Source organism: Acanthaster planci, linkage group LG20, assembly GCF_054643075.1.
Source record: "Acanthaster planci isolate LZ-2023a linkage group LG20, COTS_SCS, whole genome shotgun sequence".
NCBI lineage: Eukaryota > Metazoa > Echinodermata > Asteroidea > Valvatida > Acanthasteridae > Acanthaster > Acanthaster planci.
The window spans coordinates 5642565-5663657 of record NC_141796.1 but is presented as its reverse complement, the minus strand read 5'-3'; the positions used below and the strand labels follow the sequence as shown (position 1 = coordinate 5663657).

General features: G+C 42.1%; 2 protein-coding genes across 3 annotated transcripts in view; both read right to left on the bottom strand.

Moving 5' to 3' along the window:
* Positions 1-1028: 1028 nt before the first annotated feature.
* Positions 1029-11944, bottom strand: LOC110978014 (uncharacterized). The gene is made up of 6 exons (XM_087130523.1): positions 11409-11944; positions 10801-11242; positions 9998-10126; positions 8313-8416; positions 6971-7148; positions 1029-4492 (listed from the first exon to the last, which is right to left on the bottom strand). Exons 1-6 carry the CDS (start codon positions 11724-11726, stop codon positions 4299-4301), a joined length of 1365 nt encoding a protein of 454 aa, XP_086986649.1. The 5' UTR covers positions 11727-11944; the 3' UTR covers positions 1029-4298.
* Positions 11945-12776: 832 nt separating this feature from the next.
* Positions 12777-21093, bottom strand: part of dcdc1 (doublecortin domain containing 1) — a 39146-nt gene continuing 30829 nt past the window's right edge. For both annotated transcript variants that reach the window (XM_087130521.1, XM_087130522.1), the window contains exons 31-38: positions 20823-21029; positions 19940-20090; positions 19215-19340; positions 18178-18279; positions 17411-17655; positions 16829-17054; positions 15522-15631; positions 12777-15124 (exon numbers count right to left, since the gene is read on the bottom strand). In XM_087130521.1, coding sequence (XP_086986647.1) covers positions 15056-15124; positions 15522-15631; positions 16829-17054; positions 17411-17655; positions 18178-18279; positions 19215-19340; positions 19940-20090; positions 20823-21029 — 1236 coding nt within the window. In that variant the 3' untranslated portion in view covers positions 12777-15055. The remainder of the gene's footprint in view (positions 15125-15521; positions 15632-16828; positions 17055-17410; positions 17656-18177; positions 18280-19214; positions 19341-19939; positions 20091-20822; positions 21030-21093) is intronic.

Sequence of the window (21093 nt, the reverse complement as noted above, 5' to 3'; positions counted from 1 at the left end):
GAACGGTTTTCAATGGAGTACTACTGATCGGACTGGAATTATTGCTAAAAATGCTTAAAAAAACTGCTTTCTGCAAAATTTGAAGGAAATAAAGAATGTGCAACACAACTTCAATTTCTGGTGGCCAATTCAGCAGAACTGCGTGCTTACAATACGTTAGCCTTGATTGGCTGTTTCCATCCTTACGACATTTCCCTTTTAATTAATGGAAGATTCGATACCACAATTAACGTCGAAGGGGTGTCCAAGGTTTGGTTCTTGAGTTGGAGGGGGTGGGATGGAAATAAAAAAAAGTAACAATAGGAAGTGACCGTTTATGCATCCCAGTATTACCACAGTGTTAATTACTTTGTGCCTGAATTCATTGAGTTGTTGATATTTGAAGCGCTTCTCAGGAACCAGCCGTACAGTTTTCAAGTCAAAGAAAGTTTTCTTCCTTCGTGTCCTCAATACAATTTTCCATTTGTGTGGCATTAAAAGTTTCACACCACCCTTAAGAAAGCTTAAGATACGGTGTTAAGATTGGTATTGCATTTTCAACAGGTGCTTCGCTTTCAACTCTTCTGAACACATTACATAAGACGGTAAGGCTTAGAAAAACCCGAAGAAAAAAAAAACTTTCTTTTGAAATCCTTGTCAGAAGGTAAACTGAACTTGACCACTTAAGTCTTATTCTTAAAGCTCGCATTTTTCTTTTGGACGGTGCGCTGTTTTCGTTCTGCCTAGCCACACACCGTATCGCAGTTCTATGTTGCCATCACTCACAGTTGAAATACACGTTAATTCGCGTCTTCCTTACTGACGGTTTACACTTCAGGCTGATGCAAAAGCGAAGTTAATTTTCCTTTTCTTCCAAGCATGTAAATATCCTGTGAATGTAGCCTTACCCCGAAAGTTTGGATCTGGATCCGTCCTTGGTCAAAACCCATGGCAAGTGCATTGTCACTCAATAAAGTACAACACGTTAATTAAAGCAATTCTGAAGCTGTTGGATTTCACACTTATCTATCTTTTTAATATGTCACAAGGATTTGATAAAATACTTGACAAATAACACACAATTTCGAATAAAATAACGTTTATGGCCAAACCTATTTGATTTTTTTTTCTATTTGAAGAATTCCCTCACATATTCGTCCTTTTCACGCCTTTGAAACAGATTCTACTCGCTAAACCTCTCTGAGTTTTTTCCCCCAAATCACACTGTGAGTACTTTTCTTCTAATTAAACTCAAGCATATACCCTAGCCCGAAAGAATACTTGATTTACGTGTCAGTCACACTTGAATTGAAAGCGAGGCTAATATTTTGGGGGAATCTTGGAGTAAAATGACGCAATGAAATAAAAGTAAATTCAAAACGTTTGATTGTATGTCATTGTTTTCATCCACATTTACAAACTGAAACAGAGGCCTGGAACTGGAATCCCAAATAGTCTGGCACCACCTCCATTTAATAGATCACATCTTATAAGAGATTCGGGAATCATAATCTAAAATGGCTTCCATGTTAAAAAGGTCTATAGAGATTCGTAGTCAGTAAATGAAAACAAAGTGCGAGACGGAAACTTCCCACGTACGACAGTTCCACTTAACATTATTGACCAAGGTCGTTCTTGCTCCCCCAATGGAGCTGGGCTTTCTAAGTAATTTTGAGATAATTGGACATCTTTTTCAAGGGGCTAAGATTGATTTTCATACCCTTGGTTGAAAATTGGTATCGATTAGGTGCTCTTCAAGTGAACACAAGGAGGTGATACAAAACGACAAGAGGCCGTCTGTTATGGTTGAGATCACACACACCAGCGGCCATTTAATAAAAGGGCCCAAAACCCAAATTTCGGGCCGGCCCCTTGAAAAGGAACTACCATATGGACGAGCCAAAGGGGGATTTCTGCTTTTAACAAAATGACCCTATAGTGAAATACAACATAAATGTTCGCTATGTTCTAAACCAAGCAACACTGTTCAAAACTAATAAACTTTAAATGGGAAACATGGAGACATAAAATGTCAGAAAGTCATGCATGTAAGCACGTAATTACGTGAACATGTAACAAAGCTATTTGTATTTGCGTTCTAGCCCTTCCCCCAAATCTCTTATTATTCTACTTCATTTTTGTTTGAATAAAGAAGCTATGTTCAATATAGGAAACAATATTTGTGTACTCGTACTCAAAATCCTTTTTTATTTTCACGGTGAAAGAACTAGATGAGTAAAACGACTTCGGTTACACCATGTATAAATCTCTTTCTTGAGTAGGTGTGGTTCTGAGAAGAACCGGGAAGGCGACGTTTCGAATAGTGCACTCTGTCCGTCTTCAGGAGACTGCCTGTCCTTTTTTATTCCTGTACTAATCAATACTCATACATATATAAATGTACCCGTTATAGACCCTATTCACTAGAAAAAGCCCTCATGTTTGTGTTCATACCCATGCAGAACTACTAGTGGCATAAATTCGAGCTGCAAATTGGGAGTAGTGGTTGTGGGTCGTGGGGGAGGGCTTGCCCTGCCATGGAACTTTGAAAGAATGCGGGGGAGGGGTCGCTGACACCATGTGACACTAGTGGGCGATGTTTGCTATACATTTTGCAATCAATATGTATTCCACCCCTGCGGAACCTTATGTAAACACTGCTTATTAAGTGGCTCTAAGGAATTGTTGTCCCAGTCTGACTGCCATTGAATACATTTTGGTTAGGAAGTTCCAACAAGTTTTCATAACCACCTGATTTATTTTCAACTCCGAATAAATGTGCGGTAACCCTGCATACCTATGGCGTGGACTTGCGAACAAAAGATGTCCACGCGGTGCAGGAAGAGAAGACGTTCTGTGAACTTAAAAAAAAATTGTTTACAGGCATTTTGGGGTTACGGTTATCAGTGGTAAACTTAACAACAACATTAAAAACATTATTTTTTACAGAAATCCTGCTGAGAATCGTTTTTCCGATTCAAGAAAAATGAATATGTCATTCGAGTTTTCTTAACTGCACGAAAACTAGTCATGCACCGTAAACCGGTTGTAGGTTTGTGTCTGAGGATTCAACAGCCCATCCCCTGGTAAAAAAAAACAGTGGGAGATACACACATGTATTTCTATTCCCCGGGATTCATGCCCATGGGAAGTATTCCAAGGATGTACTGGATGGGACACTTTTCCTGACAACGGCTTCATTTAAAAAACCAAACAAATGCCACTTTGGAAAGTATTTAAAGAAAGGACATGAGTGTGAACCACTGGACACAATTCCATTATATTTATAATCTTTGCAATTAAGTTATGAATAATTATTTCCAACTCAAAATGTCCATCTTGCCCCACGTGATTGGGGCTCGATGGGACGATTCCAAACTGATTTCCCTATAGCTTAAGTTAATGTACAGATTTTTTACCATGCTTGTTATTTGCAAGGCAAGGGATACATTGCGGTTGCATATTAATTATTAGTGGTCCGTTCTTGGGGTTTGGAGATAATTTAATCGTTTCCTTCAATTCTTAAGTCCCTTGGGAAACGGGTTTAACTAAAGGAAGGCATAATTCTTTAGCAATATCACACCGTGAAATTTCCTGAGGGATATGATAAGCACAAAAGTTGCTCGACAAATGTAGGCCAACTGAAACTGCATGAAATTGTGATTGGGCGCTGTCCCATCTTGCCCAAGACGACCTGTCCCATCCTGCCCTACATGCATGCAGTTATTTTATGAAGCCACTGTAAAACACATGCACAGAGTTGAATACTTCTGGCTCTTCTGTGACACAATAGACTAATAACCTGGCCAAACTACGCGATATTACCACTCTGTACCGTACTGTGATTTGCTAGGGATCGCTAAACATCTTACTAACGTGAAATGTCCCCCAATATAATTTTTTCGATTTTTCCGAGAAGACTCAAGACCAACTCAACGTATTTGTGATGCAAATATGACTGTCTTGTGTCGGTTTATTCACAGCACTGTGTCACGGCGCCATCAGTTGCTTGCTGATAAAGTTCTTAAGCTGTCCCATCTTGCCCCGTGTCCCATCATGCCCCACCTACTATCTATTGCGATCTCCTTATTGATGTACAATTCCTCGGCTAATGTTGTATCTGATATCAACACTAAGAATTCAATTCTAAAATAGTTTCAACAGGCCACACAGAGACTCGCGAAGTGACGAAAGTCTTCTTAGCTGGTCTTTCTCAGTTCCCTCAGCAATAGGGGCAGAATTTCCTATAGGTCGCCCAGGAGAAGCGAACATCCATGATCGTACACTTCTTTACCCCATATCGAGAGGATCGAGCAGGGTTAGCCTGTGGGCGCTGTTGCGCACTGCAACCTGCCCAAGTTGTAGTAGAGCTCATTGGGTGGTGCAGCACTGTCGAAGTGAAGCGCCTTCACTGGCAGCCGCGCCTTGTCGACGATGAAGCCACCATCCGTGTGCCAGTGATTGGCGTATGCGCCACAGTTGCACCGAGAAGTCGGGTCACTACCAGCACAGGCTGAAATCAAGCATTGAGAGATTCGAGGGGTTACCAGTGAATCGTTAAAGAATTATCCAAGATTTGACGAGTTGGTACAGAATTGTAACGGTAAGACTCATATGCGGTCGACGCCCTATACACCACCACCGGTCAATTTTCAACGAAAAATGAGCACAGAGTCGTCACCGACACCACGAACTGCCACATTTTCGTCCGTGAGGTAATCTTGTAGGTCTATGTGTACATTTTAGAGAATTGAGTTACTTTCGTTTTCACGAACTGACATCCTGTACAGCGCAGCACTTCCAGCGCACACTGTGTGCATTTAGTTTCACGAACTAATACTAACCTGATTTCACTAATTGAAACAGATTTTAACTAAATTTGGAGGTAAGGCAGCAAGTATATAGATGTATTAAATTCATGTCAAACTTTTCAAAGCATTTTTCTCCTCGCTGTATTGCCGTAACAAGTTTGGGTGTTCCGGAAACAAAAAAAAACTTTTCAGTTGCAGTTTTCGCAGCGCGGGCACTGACGGGTGCTAGCGCGCGTACTGACAGGTGCTAGTTCTTGAAGCTGAAATTGTTAAAAGCGCAGTTTTCTTGAACCGACACACACTTGCAACTGAGTGTCAGTTCGTGGTGTCGGAGACGACATATATCTAGGCAAACTTGGCCCACAGTCATCCCCTAATAAATGACTGAACACGGTCCAGTCTCTGGGTTACGTCAGTTGGTCAGTTAGTCGAACGCCAGTCCGCTAAAAGAAAAGCCAACTGCATTGAGCCCCGAGCTGGAACCAAGAGATGGCGCAATTTTCCTTGCAAGAGTTGCTCCTTTTAATAGTCGGAAGTGCACTTCGCGCAAACAACTATAAAATGCGCACGTTATGGTTGCGTTGCTACCAGCAAATGAGCACTTTGGTGTCTTCTATTTTCAGCCAATGAGGGGTATACTTATGGTCGAGGTGGATTAAACCTATAAGTGGCTGCAAACGCACTTTAATAGCTCGTGGTGGTAGGGTGTCCACAGAATGGCTGTAAATCACGTGTTATGTTCGTTCCACCAAATGCTATACATGACCTATTGCGCATCCCGTGACTTCTTCTATCCCTCATGCAGCCTTCAGAGAGGGTTTCACTAATGGAGTCATCCGGGCACAAATGTAGCTAGAAAAGACAACTGACACGTCATTTTTGCTGTGTGGTAGTTATGCAGCCTCTTAAACTGGGACTTGGAGGAACTTGCGTTACACAGTTTTGTATGAGAAACGCCAGTGTAAAGCGTTTGAAGTCTTTAATCTCTCTAAATCAACGTATTGTTGCACAGATTTATCTGAACTAATTTTTTTAATGGGATGTCGGCCAACTCGTTCATTCAGAGACCGAGAGGAGGGAGGGAACGTTACCCTTCCTAGCACAAACAATGGGAAAAGAAGAATGAGAGAAACTTGAGAAAAAATGGAAAAGGTACAATGATTATAAAGATGAACAAAGAAATTGAGTGGGGCGGGATTTGAAACTGCGGCCTCCGGAATACCGTACGGGTCCTCTATCAACTGAGCTATACAGCCCTATGTTGGTGGCTCTTCCCATTTGTCAATATCTGTTCGGGGGTTGCTAGACAGAAGCCATTAAACCTGAAACACCATGTAGCCAGGGATCACACCCCAATAACACAAGACAACCTGGGAAGTGGTGAACAGGGATCACTCAAAGGGGATACGGCTTTTTGAACATAAATCATGAAACAAAATTATGTAGGGAAACTGACCAGGTGCTTTCAAATGAATATAAAGATGACCAAAGAAATTGCCTACAAATCATTCTAATTCAAAGGTTAAATAAGCAGATTGCGAAGTGAAACATTAATATTGAAATGGTCTCTTTTAACAAAGTCTTCAAAGGCTACCATAGAAAAAAAACCAATTGGGTAATCGATGAGCTGAGTTGATATTGACCGTTAATTAAGTTTTAGGTTGGCATCACTCAGACTTAAACAAAATGGGTTGTGATGGGCAATTTATATTGCTCCGTTTACATATGTCATCTTCATCACAATCAAAGTGAAAAAGAGGACACAACAAACATGAAAACCGTCGTTTACGACACGTCTCATGAGTTATTTTGCTTATTTATATGGGAAATATGGACATTATACAAGTCTAGAAAGCCGCTGTAGTTATGTCGCGTCGGCGCGGCATTTATCAGACATCAGTAGCTATAGTTTATGTAGTGCGTACAAAAAAGTTTCACTGTTTTCTTGAAGTCAAAACGAGTGTGCCTGCTATTAATGGTAAGAAATGTGTCTGTAAAGTTGTTTTTAGAGAGAAAACCCACTTAAAAACATTAAAACATAAAATGTTGTTGAGGGCGTGAAAATAGAGGCGGGCTGTGATGAGCACCTAATTCAAAATAACCAGTAATCATTGAAATTCCCATTGCAGGCAATCAGTAAACCAGTCAATACCTCTCCCTGTCTTAACTGGCATACTTACATCCAAAGCAGCTACAACCTTTGATACCAAACGCCGCCCCGGCCCAATTGCGCATCCTTGTGCCATCATTAGCCACCCACCATCCCAACTGCGTCTCGCCTATCCACAAATGGGCGTTCCTACACTCGGCAATGAGTCTCTGACGACAGCCGGAAGAGATATCAACTAATGCTTGGATCTTGTGGAGATGTATATACGAAAAAGTAAAGCCTTAATTGAATGACAATTTTGAAAAAGATTAAATTGAAAACTACCCACCGCCATTATTAAACAAGGCTCTTAAGCAGCAAAATGTCAGCATGGACTGAGAGTATTATCGTATTATGTGGTATGAGTGTCACGATAATAAGAGAGGCTCAAATAAATTGTTAACGTGTTAAAGTGAGCCTTTTCCCCATGATTAAAATAAACTTGAAGGTCACAAAGCCGGGCAGTAAATAAATAACTTTTAAAAGGTGATTTTATTTTCAAAATGCCGAGAAAAACCGAAGGAAGAGATGCAGAAAGGGTAACCTCTTGAATATGAACCAAGGATTTTCTCAGCAGTAATCTTTTCCCTTGGTCTCGATAGACAATGCAGATAAATTTACTTTCGCTTTTAAACCCTCTTCTGTCCCAACAACCCAACATTAATGTTGCTGAAGCAGTTACGTAACTCAGATGCATATTATAATTCCCGACCGGCACGCTTCGTACCATTGCATTTTAAAGTAAAAGCATCGTTTACTAACAGCGCAGTGGGTAGTCTGATCGGATGCCAACATTGTTCTCGTGGGTATAATTTGCCTCCATAGATTTTTAAAAAATACCAGTTTGATTCCCGACAGGACTTGTCCCATCGCAACCCATGGTAATTTTTAGTCAAACGTTTAAATCTTTAAACTATCTACAAGAGACGCGAAACATATGCAACAAAATTCAATGTACAAAATTCCACCGGGTGTCATGGGGGCTTGGCTAATTCACAAACGGCGACAGGTTGTTGCCGCGTTGCCGCTGACGATCAGGGCTTCAATTATCGCAAAGCAATCGCTGTTTTCAACAACAAATTTGCTTGAGCATCGCAACGTGGCAGAACTAAATATAAAAACTCAGTGGCTTTCAACACACATGTAGTTCAGGGTAGTGGTCAAACTAAGCGCGCTGTACAGATATGCATATTTACATTCATTTTATGCATATTCATCCTAAAGCGCCACTCGGCTTCATTTCGCGACCTCAGTGACAGGACGTGCGCAAGTGTTATCTTGTTTAACTGTTCTGAGTGAACACCGCCAGCCCCCATGGAGTACAAGAACAAATCACCATGAGCTTGAAAAGGTTAAGGATTAACAGTTAATACCTGGTCGGTGTTAGCGTTATAAGCAATGGTAATATCAAATGGGTCAGAAGTCACCTGCATCGCATGTCCAGCGTTGGGATGGTCGACATTGGTCCATCCAGTTGCTGCAGAGAGACAAAAAAAATACTCATCCAGTTCCTAAAACATATGGTGTACTATTTACGACACACATTTCTGCCTCTCTCTACCCTCTTCGAAGGCGACGCAACTACACAACGCGATGGCACGACGGCTCTCTTGCTTCCTGTGCCGTGTCGTACCCTTCGAAGGTCGCGTGGTGCTGTCTTACGTCTTTTTCTTCTATTTTCTGCCTAAAATGTCGTTTCTTCCGTCGCCGTCGCGTCGCACTGTCGTGCGTCATGTCGTGTCCTGTATTGCGTTGCCTGAAGCACGACGTGACGCATGACACGACTCACGAGGAGACGCGTCGTGTGACTTCATCCTTGGCTTTGAGGTGTTTGTAGAGGGCGTTTTTGCTGTTTTCTTTCATTTCCGACCATTGCGCTTCCACAGTACATGCTATGAGTAGCAGGCCTTCTGTTGTTTTTCATCATGCATTCTTCCTGACTGTGTGTTTTCATTAAGAGTGAGTTGTTGAAGAGTGAGCTGTTGAAGAAAAGGGTTTTTGTTTGCCTTTTTTAATAAAATATCATTAGAAAGAGTTTCGCGATCAACTATCAACATTGTCTTCAGGAAATAAATAACATTAAGGTCAACCACAACAATGTTTTAGCTTTTCCTGCTCTAGTTTTGATCTTTCTAATAATTATTTGTAAATCTATTCTGACATACAATACATCAATCATTTTTACGTGCTTGCAAAAAGGAAATATGCGGATCTGATGAGAAATTGTGTGCGTGGCCAAACAGAGTTGAAGAAAAGACACCGTCACAATAATAATAGGATTCAGAAACACGGACTGATATCATTGAAAGTCTGGAGCTGATGAAGTTAACGAGGAAAACTGAAGGAAGACTGAAGACAGGTCGTTTCAGGCGACGTAATAGGCGACGCGACGCACGACACGACATACGACGCAACCCAGGACGGTACGACGCGACGGGCGACGGAAGGGGCGACCTTTAGGCAGACAAAAAAGTAACAAGAAAAGGACAAAAGACAGCATGACGCGATGGGCCGCGGCACGACGCATCGTGTAGTTGCGTCGCCTGGAAGGAGGCTATATACAGAGAGAAATATGTGTCGTAAATAGTACACCATGGAAACAAGTTTTATTCAGCGTAATTTTATGCACATTCCGCCCTTCTTCAATGCATGGAAAAAGTGCCATTCTCTTTTCTTGGGGGGGGGTTAAAGTGCATTAAACAAAGACATTCCCACGCTTTTCCTGAAAACTGTAAAGGAGCCATTACTGTGATTGTAATCGGGGAGGGCAATGTTCATAGTGAGAGTTCTCTTTAAATTTTACCAAAATTTGCTCATTGACAATTCTGGGGAAGAGCTTCCCGTTGACTTATTGTTGGATACTTATCCAACAAGGAATTACCACAAAAAACGAAATCTCAAAATTGGAGTATAAATGTGCACCAAATCACGCACGACAAATTGCTTTACATCAAAACATAATATAAGGTGGAATGTTTTTAGAGTGATGCTGTAAAACAGACATGTGACAACCTGTCAAGGCGAAGGATTAATAATGTCATCTTAGAATCGAGCGTACTTGTCATTTCCGAACAATAAACCTCAAACGGCTCTTCTCCGTTGTGTCCTCCGTCAGGATCAATCATGTAATGGCCGTCGGTTGTGTGTCCAGCCTGTTTGAGTGCCGAGCATGACTGGTGCATCAGATCTGAGGCACGATTAAAAAAATTGGAATTGGAATGTGGATTGATCGAGAACCTGCCATTCATCACCCAATTGGTATGTCATTTCATTTTAGAAAATTTAAATGTGGTTGATTTTTCTTCGTTAAAATGGAAAATGCAGCCTCAGGACGAAATCTAGAGATGACGAGTATAGATGTTATTAACTTTAACTGCTTTGTGATTTACCACAAACCTTGTGTCAAACCAATTATCAACATGGCAAAAGGCTCATGAGCGTCACTTTACTAGAACAACAGTAAAATACTCTAAGGCATTCAGATACATGTGAAAACAGCGGCAGATTCAGCTCTTGGAGTCGGGGGGGTTCGAAGTTGAATCCGGCTCCGGGCTCATTTAACATGATGTTGGGGGATAGTAAATCAAATAGTATTGTGTTTTAAGGGGTTTTGGGAGCCATTAAATATTTTCTAAATAAATATAACAGTTTCTTTCCTAATCACTTATGAAGTATCATTTTGTAAAAAGCCCCCTCCCCGCTGGCTACGCCACTGTGCAACAAATCCAGCTCCTTCGCTTCCTTTTCCCATTTGCTCACGCTTCGCCTGCATGAAATGCCACATTCAAATAATCCAGAGAACCTCAACTTTCTGAAATGGTTAATAGTTTCACCTTTAATAATCTGGAACAGTATCTGTACCTGAAGTTGTATGCGTCAGGGTAGTCGGTTCCCGTTTTGCCGACCCTGTTGTGGTTGGTTTCTGTGTAGTGGGTGCTACAGATGTTGGCTGCTGTGTACTAGATATCGTAGTTGGAGATGCACTATCAGTCGTTGGTTCCTGAGAGGTAGTTGCCCGGGTCGTTTGTTCCTGAGTAGTAGGTACAGAAGTTGTCGGGTCCAGGGTCGTTTGTTCCTGAGTAGTAGGTGCCATAGTTGTCGGCTTCCGGGTTGTTGTCGGTGGAGTGGGTGTCGAGGTTGCCGTTTTTTTGGTTGGCGGTTCCCACGTAGTGGGTGCCGTTGTAGCTTGCTCCTTTGAACTTGCTGCCTGCGTGGTTGATTTTTCTGACGTGGGTTCATCGAAAGTCGGTAGTTGCTCTTTTGAGGACATTCCTTCGGTTAGTTTACCTTCGTTTGCGATGTTCTTTGGGTACAAACAAATCGGATGTTTAAATTTTCATTAACTGATAAGGAAGTTACGTTTATGCAGGTGTCGCTTTATCTCCTTTTAACACGGCGCTTTTCCCAACCACGAATTTTCTTTTTTTTTTTTTAATGCAGTCGTTAATTTTTCGTATCAAATTTCTTACCATGATTTCGTAGTACTTGAAGCGGCCATCGGTCTCCAGATTCTTTGGGTCGCTACGACTAGTATTTCGGTTCAACTCACAGAGGCGCAGGTCCTTGGCGTAGTTGAAAGAGATGCAGTGGGAATGCTTGGAGCAGAGAGCCGAACATCGTAAGGCCGAGCCAACGGCCGATCTCTCGGTAAAAGTGCTCCCCGCGAGTCGGCTGTTCTCCTGCATGGTAAACTGGCGTTGGAGAAGCTCACTGCCTCCCAGGGAGAAACTAAAAGGAATGAAAACGCACAGGACTGGAAAAAACCCTGTGCATGCTTGATCTGCCATCTTATTTTGAAATAATGACAAAACAATGTTTTAAAAGTAGTGCTACAACAATTTTGTACACATAGGCAAGAGACACTGGTAGCAGTTGATGGAAGGCTTCATATCGATTTCAGCTAATTTCTCCAACAAATTAACTCCGATGTTTCACTTAATTAAAACCCATAGAAAACATGAAATCGTGATAGTTAGCTGCGACAAGGGCATTGCAGTTTTCCGATGGCTACGCCGTTTTTTTTTCAACATGTTCTTAATTTGTCATTAGTGAATTCTGTCTTGCATATAGAAAAGTTGCCTTGAGAGTAAATGCCCAGCTCTTGCAAATAAATTAGTATCGACTGGGCTGATGGTCGGAGTGCGCTTAAGATAAAGCACTCAGAAATTACCTGGACGTGGCCCCACGGTGGTTTCTCATCGCGTCGGAAGACTTTCAACCATTAACCCTTCGCGGAATGATGCCCTGAAATACACACGTATCCTAACCACTGGTCTCTGGTACTAAATGGCTCGCACGCCCATCGCAGAGCTCAAACAGTGGACCTTACTGATAAGGAAGCCATTTGGGATCCTGTTCATCGAATCTTTTTTAAAAAAAATGTTAATTGTTGCATGGAATCATATCATACTATTTCAGTATTTATGTGGCTTTCACGCAACCCGTTTGTTTTATCACAAATATGAAATTACTCATCAGAGTAAAGAGGAAAGATGATGCTTCCAGGTTCTTGACATCACTTCTAAATTCAATATGGCCGACTCATAAACCAGACCTATCGAGGACTCCGTCATGTAACTTTTCCCAACAGCATTCATCGATGGCTAAATAATTAATCGGTTAAAGATACAGGGAATTTTGACAAAAAAATAAATCATGCCACTTACTCCACACGAAGTGGCCTGTAACAGTCATTATACGACAGCTCACTAAGGCTGAAATCTATTTTCGACAAAGAGCTAAAAACCATCAAACAGATACACACAGTATTGTTAAACAAAAGAACAGCTTCGTTGCAACTGACACTGTGATAAAAAAAAATCCAGACTTGCCGATACTGCTTTGCAATCAAGCGGGTTTAATTCGTAAGCTTCAGTCCAGAGATTCCACCAAAAAAGGTCATTAGTCAAAGATGATTACAAAATGTTGAGGCGACAGTGCGAAATTATTGGGAAGTGTGACAAAATGAGTACTTTTGTGTTTTAAACCTTTGTCGTGCGGGAACACGAAAGAGAAAGGGAGGGAAAGAGAAACAGGTGTTTAACAAATTCGTTACGTTATAAAAGGGAAAAAATATTCGCCCCGTTCATTTGGTCAGGGGTAAATCCAGACCCAGATTTTTTTGCCAAAAAAGTGAGGAATTTTTTCCATGTAACCTTCTTATGGCCTTTTCAAGGGGCGAGGCTATATTTGGGGTTTTTCACGTCTCCTGAAGGAAGGAAAATGAATTAGACCTAAACACTTGCCTTTCCCTCATTATTTAAAAAAAATTACTCATATTTGGCAAAGGAGGTGGGCAGGCTCCTGTTGACCCCTCTCGCGATTTGCATGTACAGGAATCACATTTACTGCTTATTTTCATTGACTGGAACAAGGGGCTGAAATATTTACGTTTTCAAACCTATGTGAAAAAGCAGGTCACTCAAAATAAGAGGCAATGGTGCCTAACAACAAAAGGAGACATCTTACCATTGAGATTTATGTAAGAAAATTGGATGTGGATTCCAAACAGAAAACGTGTTAGCAAAGTTCCCAAATTTGGAAGGATAAACTCCTAGTGTTTAATGACAGAAGTGGTACTAATTCATGATGATCTCGTATGTACAAGATGCAAATAATGCAAACTCAGGAATCTCTGTCAATTCTTCATTTTTTTTCCAAACTGTAAATGACAAAACTAAGCCAAAGCAACTGGAAAGTTTCAAGAAAGCAGTTTTAAGAAAGCTATTTCAAGGAGGAAAAAAGTAGTTGCAGATTTCAGAGGAATAGAATAACAGTCTTTCAGAATCAGTTGCCGAAATATAAGAACATCCACTCTCAGTTGACATATATCTTAAGCATTTAAATTGACTTCAAATATTTACATCCAAAGCTATTTAACACAATAACAAAAAATAGGTATATTGCAATTTATAAAGCAATTTTAAGATCTGCAAAAATTCAGCCCCTCCTTTTGCAGCATTTCTAGAATGCAGAATTATGCAGTCTTTCAATTTTTTACTTTATACAGGATTTGACATGCAGATTTTACATACGCTACTCGTAAAACTAATGCTGCTCCTTTGGCTCACATCAGGGCGATAAATTTTAGCAAATTGGGAAATTTTCCATTAATTTTGAATGTGCTCAGTAGAGCTTAATCATCGTCAGTGAACTCTGAAATAGTGCCAACTTTGCTGGCATCTGAATTTATAATGCTTTCGGTAATGGATCTGGCTTAGCGTAACTTCCACTGCCAATTGTCCATCAGCATCCACAAAATGTGGCTATGGCTAAAGATAACACATGCCTCGAGGGGAAACACATGAAGCCGTTAATTAATGGCTTCCATGGGCACGTATGTTCATTTTAGACACAGCCAGGTAATTGGGATTAAACCTTCACCAGCAGCTGTCATGTAGACTAGCTTAGTACTCAAACCTGATATTAACAGTCGAGAACAAGATAAATGATTGGTGCATCGACTCAAAACATGATGTTGGACTTTGCTTACATGTGCACTTTTCTAAGGACGCTTGATGGTTCACTATCCCCCTCGATGACATAGGAAAGTGTGCACATAAACAAAGTGTGATGTCATCATGTTATAGGTCTATTAATAGCATTCTCCAAGCATACGATATAATACTGGCTCTTGTTTGCAACCCAGGCCGAGACCAGGTAGAGCTCTACCATGTAAGGCATGTTTGTATGACCACGGCCACAGACATCTCTCCCCTCTGCTCATCGCTGGTGGAGCATTTCGCATCTTCAGTTTTGCCCTTCAGACATCCCTGTTCACAGCCGGTTCAAAGTGCCAGGAAATCAGCAGGCTAATATTTGGTCCTCTCTGATATACGTGTATTATTTCTTTCCCAAGTTGTTGTTGCATGAAGCCAAGCAAAAGGGGTACTTTCCTTCTGAGTGACAATGTTATGATTTCTGGGTGTGTTTTTTATTTTGTTCTTGTGTATAATCTTGAACGTATTTCCAGTTATTACATTATGTTTCTAGAACAGGTGGCAAAAGCAAGCGCTGTTCTTTACATACAGCCTCTGAACACGAGCCGTGTGATTCATGCGTGTCCAAGTCTTACTCCAACAAGTAGCTGTCCACAAAAACAACAAAAACATCTCCTTCATTGCTGGGGGTCTGCCTCGCTTGGTGAAGCGGTCAGAGCCAGTGACGGTGGTCCAAACGGATCGACCTGCATCAAGGCACAAGCCAAAATGGGAAAGTAACACACACTCTGTGAAATGGTATCAACTTCCCATTCAACACACTGTGTCTGGTACTAACAGTTCCAACCTGTCCAAAACAAAGGGTCTATGTGCAGTAGCTACGATTGTGTGTCAAGGTGCAGTGGAAATTTCTAGTGGAAATTTGGGGACTCTGTGGAAACTGTGGCTGATGAAACTCTTACAAGTTAAATACTTTCCAATACAATGCAATGCAAATTTCTGTGAAGTACCCACCCCAATGGTTAGTTGCTCATGAGACATCACTAGTAACTAGGAACTGCCTGCAAAATCAATTAACTTCCAATTTGACTATCACTAGGTTCAAATACCATCCAAGTCTGTATGTCTATTCCGTCCACCTACCTTGACGGCTGGATGTTTGTGGGACGTCACCATGATCTCAGTGGCCTGCGGGCCATCTCTCTTCCTTGCTCGGGACCAGTTGGCCTTGACTTCCACCTGATTGCGACTTCCTAGAATAGAGAGCGAGAAAGATGTTGGTGAAGGTTGAGGGGGTTGTTCTTGAAACAACCATGCCAGCGTTGGGGCAAACAAAGGGACTGCCGAGGGCAAACAAAGTGACTGTTGATAAAGAGATCGCTGACTCACACTTGTGCCTGGTGGAAATTCTTTTGACTCGAGATTTGCCACTGGCAGAAAATGACTTGTCTTTGGAAAAGATGACTTGGGAGAAAGTTGACTTAGGACATGAGAAAAAGTTACTATTGACTCGTCTAGTGAAAATGACCAGTGACTTGACTAGGGAAAAATGACTTGGGACTTGACTAGTGAAATGACCAGTGACTTGACTAGGGAAAAATGACTTGGGACTTGACTAGTGAAAATGACCAGTGACTTGACTAGGGAAAAATGACTTGAGACTTGACTAGGGAAAATGACCAGTGACTTGACTGGGGAAAAATGACTTGAGACTTGACTAGTGAAAATGACCAGTGACTTGACAAGGGAAAAATGACTTGGGACTTGACTAGTGAAAATGACCAGTGACTTGACTAGGGAAAAATGACTTGGGACTTGACTAGTGAAAATGACCAGTGACTTGACTAGGGAAAAATGACTTGAGACTTGACTAGTGAAAATGACCAGTGACTTGACTCGGGAAAAATGACTTGAGACTTGACAAGTGAAAATGACCAGTGACTTGACTAGGGAAAAATGACGTGGGACTTGACTAGTGAAAATGACCAGTGACTTGACTCGGGAAAAATGACTTGGGACTTGACTAGTGAAAATGACCAATGACTTGACTAGGGAAAAATAACTTGGGAATTGACTAGGGAAAATGACCAGTGACTTGACTAGGGAAAAATGACTTGAGACTTGACTAAGGAAAAATGACCGGGGACTTGACAACAGAAAAATGACTTGCGACTTAACTAGGGATAAATGACTTGTGACTTGAATAGTGAAAAATGACTTGGGACTTGACAAGGGAAAAATGACTTGGGACTTGACAAGAGAAAAATGACTTGGGACTTGACTAGACTTGGGGGAAACCGACTCGAGTTCTGAATAAAACTCGCTTTCTGAAAGACTTGGGCATTGACTTGTGGAAAAATGTGACCAGTATGAAGAAACACGACTCAGTTACTCGAATGGCAAACATGACAGCAACACAACCCACACATCCACCAAGCATCAACACTCACCTCTTAATCCTTTGAAGTGGTCTCCGTGGGACAGGCAAAGCAGCTGGTCCCGTCTGATCTCCTCAAAGCTGGTCACCTTCTGCCCATCTGTTGTGTAGAGCTGCACGGCAGCTTTGCGCATGTCCAGCCTGGCCGTGCCGTCCTGTAGGATCTCAGACACAGACGACCCCCAGGCAAAGGTGTGCTTATCTGGAGGCTCGCCGTTCTTGTACACCTTGACCCGTTTCTGAAAAATTTTGCAAGCACACGAGTAAGCCATACATTTTGGCTTGAACTTGGTCACACACGTAGGAAAAGTTAAATAATATGCAAGATGCCACTTATGTTACAGAAACGTTGAAAATAAAGTTTATAAAAGCTTACATCAAGTTGATACTGAGACCCCCAAAACATTTTTGATTTCAAATAATTATACTTTAAGTTTCAACTGCTTTTTATAGGAACTAAACAGCTGATGTAAGTGTAGCATTCACAAATTTTTTACAACCTCATGCTCACTAGCAACCTAGGGGAACCCTGCTTTTCATATGCCCCAGGGCACTAGGGTTACACAAACCAGTGACCTAGGGTTACACTTCTCACCAGATTGGGCTGGCTGTAGAGTTTCTTGCTGCCATCGACCATTGGCCTGGTGGTGGTGGCGTGATTGGTTTGCTGCTTCTGTTGACCTTTGACCTCCTGCAGGTGGTTCTCCAGTTGATGTACCACCAGGGATTTCTTGACTTCCCCCACGGTGGGTTGGGTCCAGCCACCCTCCACCATGACTGGGGCATCGGGACTTAAGGTGCTGATGTACTGAGGCCCCTCCATGCCATTTGTCCTCCGTCCTGGAAAGACAGGGAGAAATCAGCCAATCAGTTTGCAAGTTCAACAATAACCCTCCTTCTTGAAAAGCCTTAAAACAGTCCCAAATCCTCTGATTTCAATATGATTTTACATACACCCTAGGGAATTAGGGTTAATAAAGCAGGGGGGGTTTGCTAATCTGAAAAGTTCATATATAAACAAATGAAACTGTCTACATCTGGTATGCCGGTAGGCGAGGAAAGCAATTCATAGAATCGTTCTGTACCAAGCGGAACTGAAGTTCCTGAGTCCCCAACCGAACACTGTGGTTTAACCCAGACTACCCACTCATGTCTAAAACTGACGTTTTCTTCTTTGTCTCTCCTTTGAATCCTCAATTCAGTCCTTGAGAAGAATTGTATGACAGCACCAAGGACGGCCAGGATCAATGACATAATGATGACCAGTTCTTTCACAGTGCACATTAGTAAATGTTTCTATGCGCTGATGGATGAGAGCAGGTAAGTCTGAACTCTTTAACTGTAGGATATGAAAAATCTTACCCTGCATCTGACGCAAGACGTGCTTCTCTTTTTCCAGTTCTAGGACCACTCCGGCCCGTTCCTCTCTCTGTTGCTGCAGCAACTTTCTCTTGTAGTCCACATCTGAGACAAGACATAACAGGTTCGTGTTTAAAAACACGCTGAATTACTCTTGTTACGTTGAGGAGGCCTATTTATATACCAACCTCTTCTCATCTCCTCTCCATGGATAGGCTCTCTGGGCGCAGAGCTTGGCTTGCTGATGGTTAGAGTGTGTTCATGTGGGTGGCTGTGTACTACTGCCAACACCTCCAATAAACACACCCTAGAACAACGTTCATACGCTTACTACCAAAATTAATATTAAAGCCTACTGTAATGATAAACTACAAATGTGTATAATGCCTAAGTAACTAAGTAAATACGCTACACTACTTGATACGCATAGGAATAAATGTCACCCAGCCTACAGTAAGTTATGAGCCTACAAGAAGTACAACCACACACTACAACAGCAGAAGATGCAAGTCTAGAACGAAGTGGTCTTTTACAAAATTTCATGTCCCTATGATACCATCTCACCGTCAAACCTTGCACCGGGATGAGAAGCTGACAGCTCAAATATGGTCTGGTTTCATCTGATACCATTCTTAGAAGCGACGTGGACAAAAGTCTAACACACGGACTGGGTACTTCCCAGTACAAATTAACACACGGACTGGGCACTTCCTAGTACAAATGAACTATTTTGTGAGTATGGTTTTTTCCGAAAGGGGAAAAAGAAGAAATTAAAAATTTTAAGGTGCCTGACACATGTGAATTTGAGAGGAAAATTATCCTAGAGGTCGTAATCCTGACTTTCCTGAGCGCCACCAGGATGGGCAACCTCTCTCCTTTTCTACTGCTGTCTTTAGGCGCCTATTTCAATACACCGTACTGCAACCCGACGCAAATCCAGGCTATTGACTCATCATGGTGTATCTATCACCCAGGCAGATGATAGTTTGGGCTTTGCTGTTGCTGTGATATTCTGGCCACGTCAACACTTTTTCACTTACGCTCAGGCCTGGCAAACGGCTCTCCGCACGAGACCCAGACCTCCACAGGAATACGCAGCACAGAGGACACTTTCAGCTCAGAGGACGACTCCCGTCGCTTGTCACCTGTCTTGTCCTTCTCATCCTCTGTCAGCAATAAAAAAAAAAAAAAATATTCCAAATTTGGTCTCTCATGCATTTCAGTACGCCTCTCAATCTTACATTTCCTGGATCTTGTTTGGAGTGCTGCCACAAGAATTTTAGTATTATAAATTCTAAGACACAGTATTTGACTTTGCGTATGACAACATTAGAAGGCAGAGTACAGAATACATAAGGAAATGCAAGAAAGGGACTCATTGGAGGACTACATTTGCAGAATGTCTGACTGAGTCGTCCAATCAATTGTTCAGTCCTCATTTTAACGATTGATAGATAAATTCGCAGAGGGCCTGCACTCTTCAAAGAACTATCGCAATGTTGTGAATGATCAACATTTAGAGTTATGCCAACATATGCGTGCTTAGTAAATTTCATCGACTAACAAGCAAAATATTACAAGCAACAGCAACACAAGCAAAAGGACCACTCTTTCACTAAACACTTTCTAAGACCCCGATGTTCAGAAAAATCATGGCAGTTTCTGGAAATGCCAAACTGAACTAATTCCTGAAAGACTTGAGGAATTTGGGAAGGCAACCAACAGTAGCACATCTATCCAAACTACAAACCACAAGTGAAATGACCTTGTTCGTTGATATCCACGCCAGCTAGGCCGTAGCAAGCCAGGTTCCATTGTATGAGATCAGACACCGTCAGGATGAGTGTACCGTCCTGGGTGTAGAGCCGGCGAGCTGCAGTGGACAGCTGTAGGCCATAGGTACACTGATCCAACAACTGAGTGGAAAAAAAACCACACAACAGAAACAAGGGTTAGCAGTGCAAGATTTCTATTTAGACTTGTATCCCAGTATGACAGGCATAAACTGTTCAACAACCCATCATGACTTCGTTTGGTCTTACCTATAACCCAGGTCAAACAGGATAAAGCAATGGGTAGAAATATCAAGCTCCTGATTTGTCCATCAATCCTCCTATCAATGGTTTGTATCCCTTCACATTCCGTCACTGATTAATGTGTTTATACACTCACAAAGTTTCAGTCCATTACAGCCCCCTCTTGGCCACGTCATTCCAACCCCCTCCATGCTCCACCCACCATCTATCAAACATCCTTCTAGTTCATTCCACTGACGCCCACACCCTTTGTGTTTTGCCTATTCCCATCCCCTCTGTGCCCTGCCCACCCACAGTAAATGTTCACACACCCTTGTGAATTCAAGAGTCATCAACCAGTACATGTGGCTCCCATCACCATTCCCTTTGGCCCACCCACTTGCAAACAGGCTAGCGTCCACATACCTCCCAAAACGTCAGTCCTGTTATTACCACACCCGCTATGCTACGCCCACGTATATTTCCCTAATCTCCACCCACCCTCAAACAGGCTGGCATACACATATGGTGCCCCCCTGACAGTCCATCCAGTCATTGCAATACCCTCTGTGCTCCGCCCACTTCTATTCCGCTAAGCCCCTCCCATCCACAAACAGGAAAACACCCACATACCCCCCTGACAGTCGATCCAGTCATCACTACGCCCTCTGTGCTCCGCCCGTTACCATTACGGTGGGCGAGTATCTTCACCATCTGTACAGGCTGGTAGGCAGATATCTCCCTGGCAATGATTCGAGCACTGGACATCTGACGAAGTCGCCTCAGTTCCTTCTCGTACTGGGCCATGGTGTTGGAAGCCTCAAATGTGGACAGGTCAACCTGACCAAATAAGGATAAATCTTCTGATCAACTACCTATATTTTCTATTCATTTTACTGCTAAA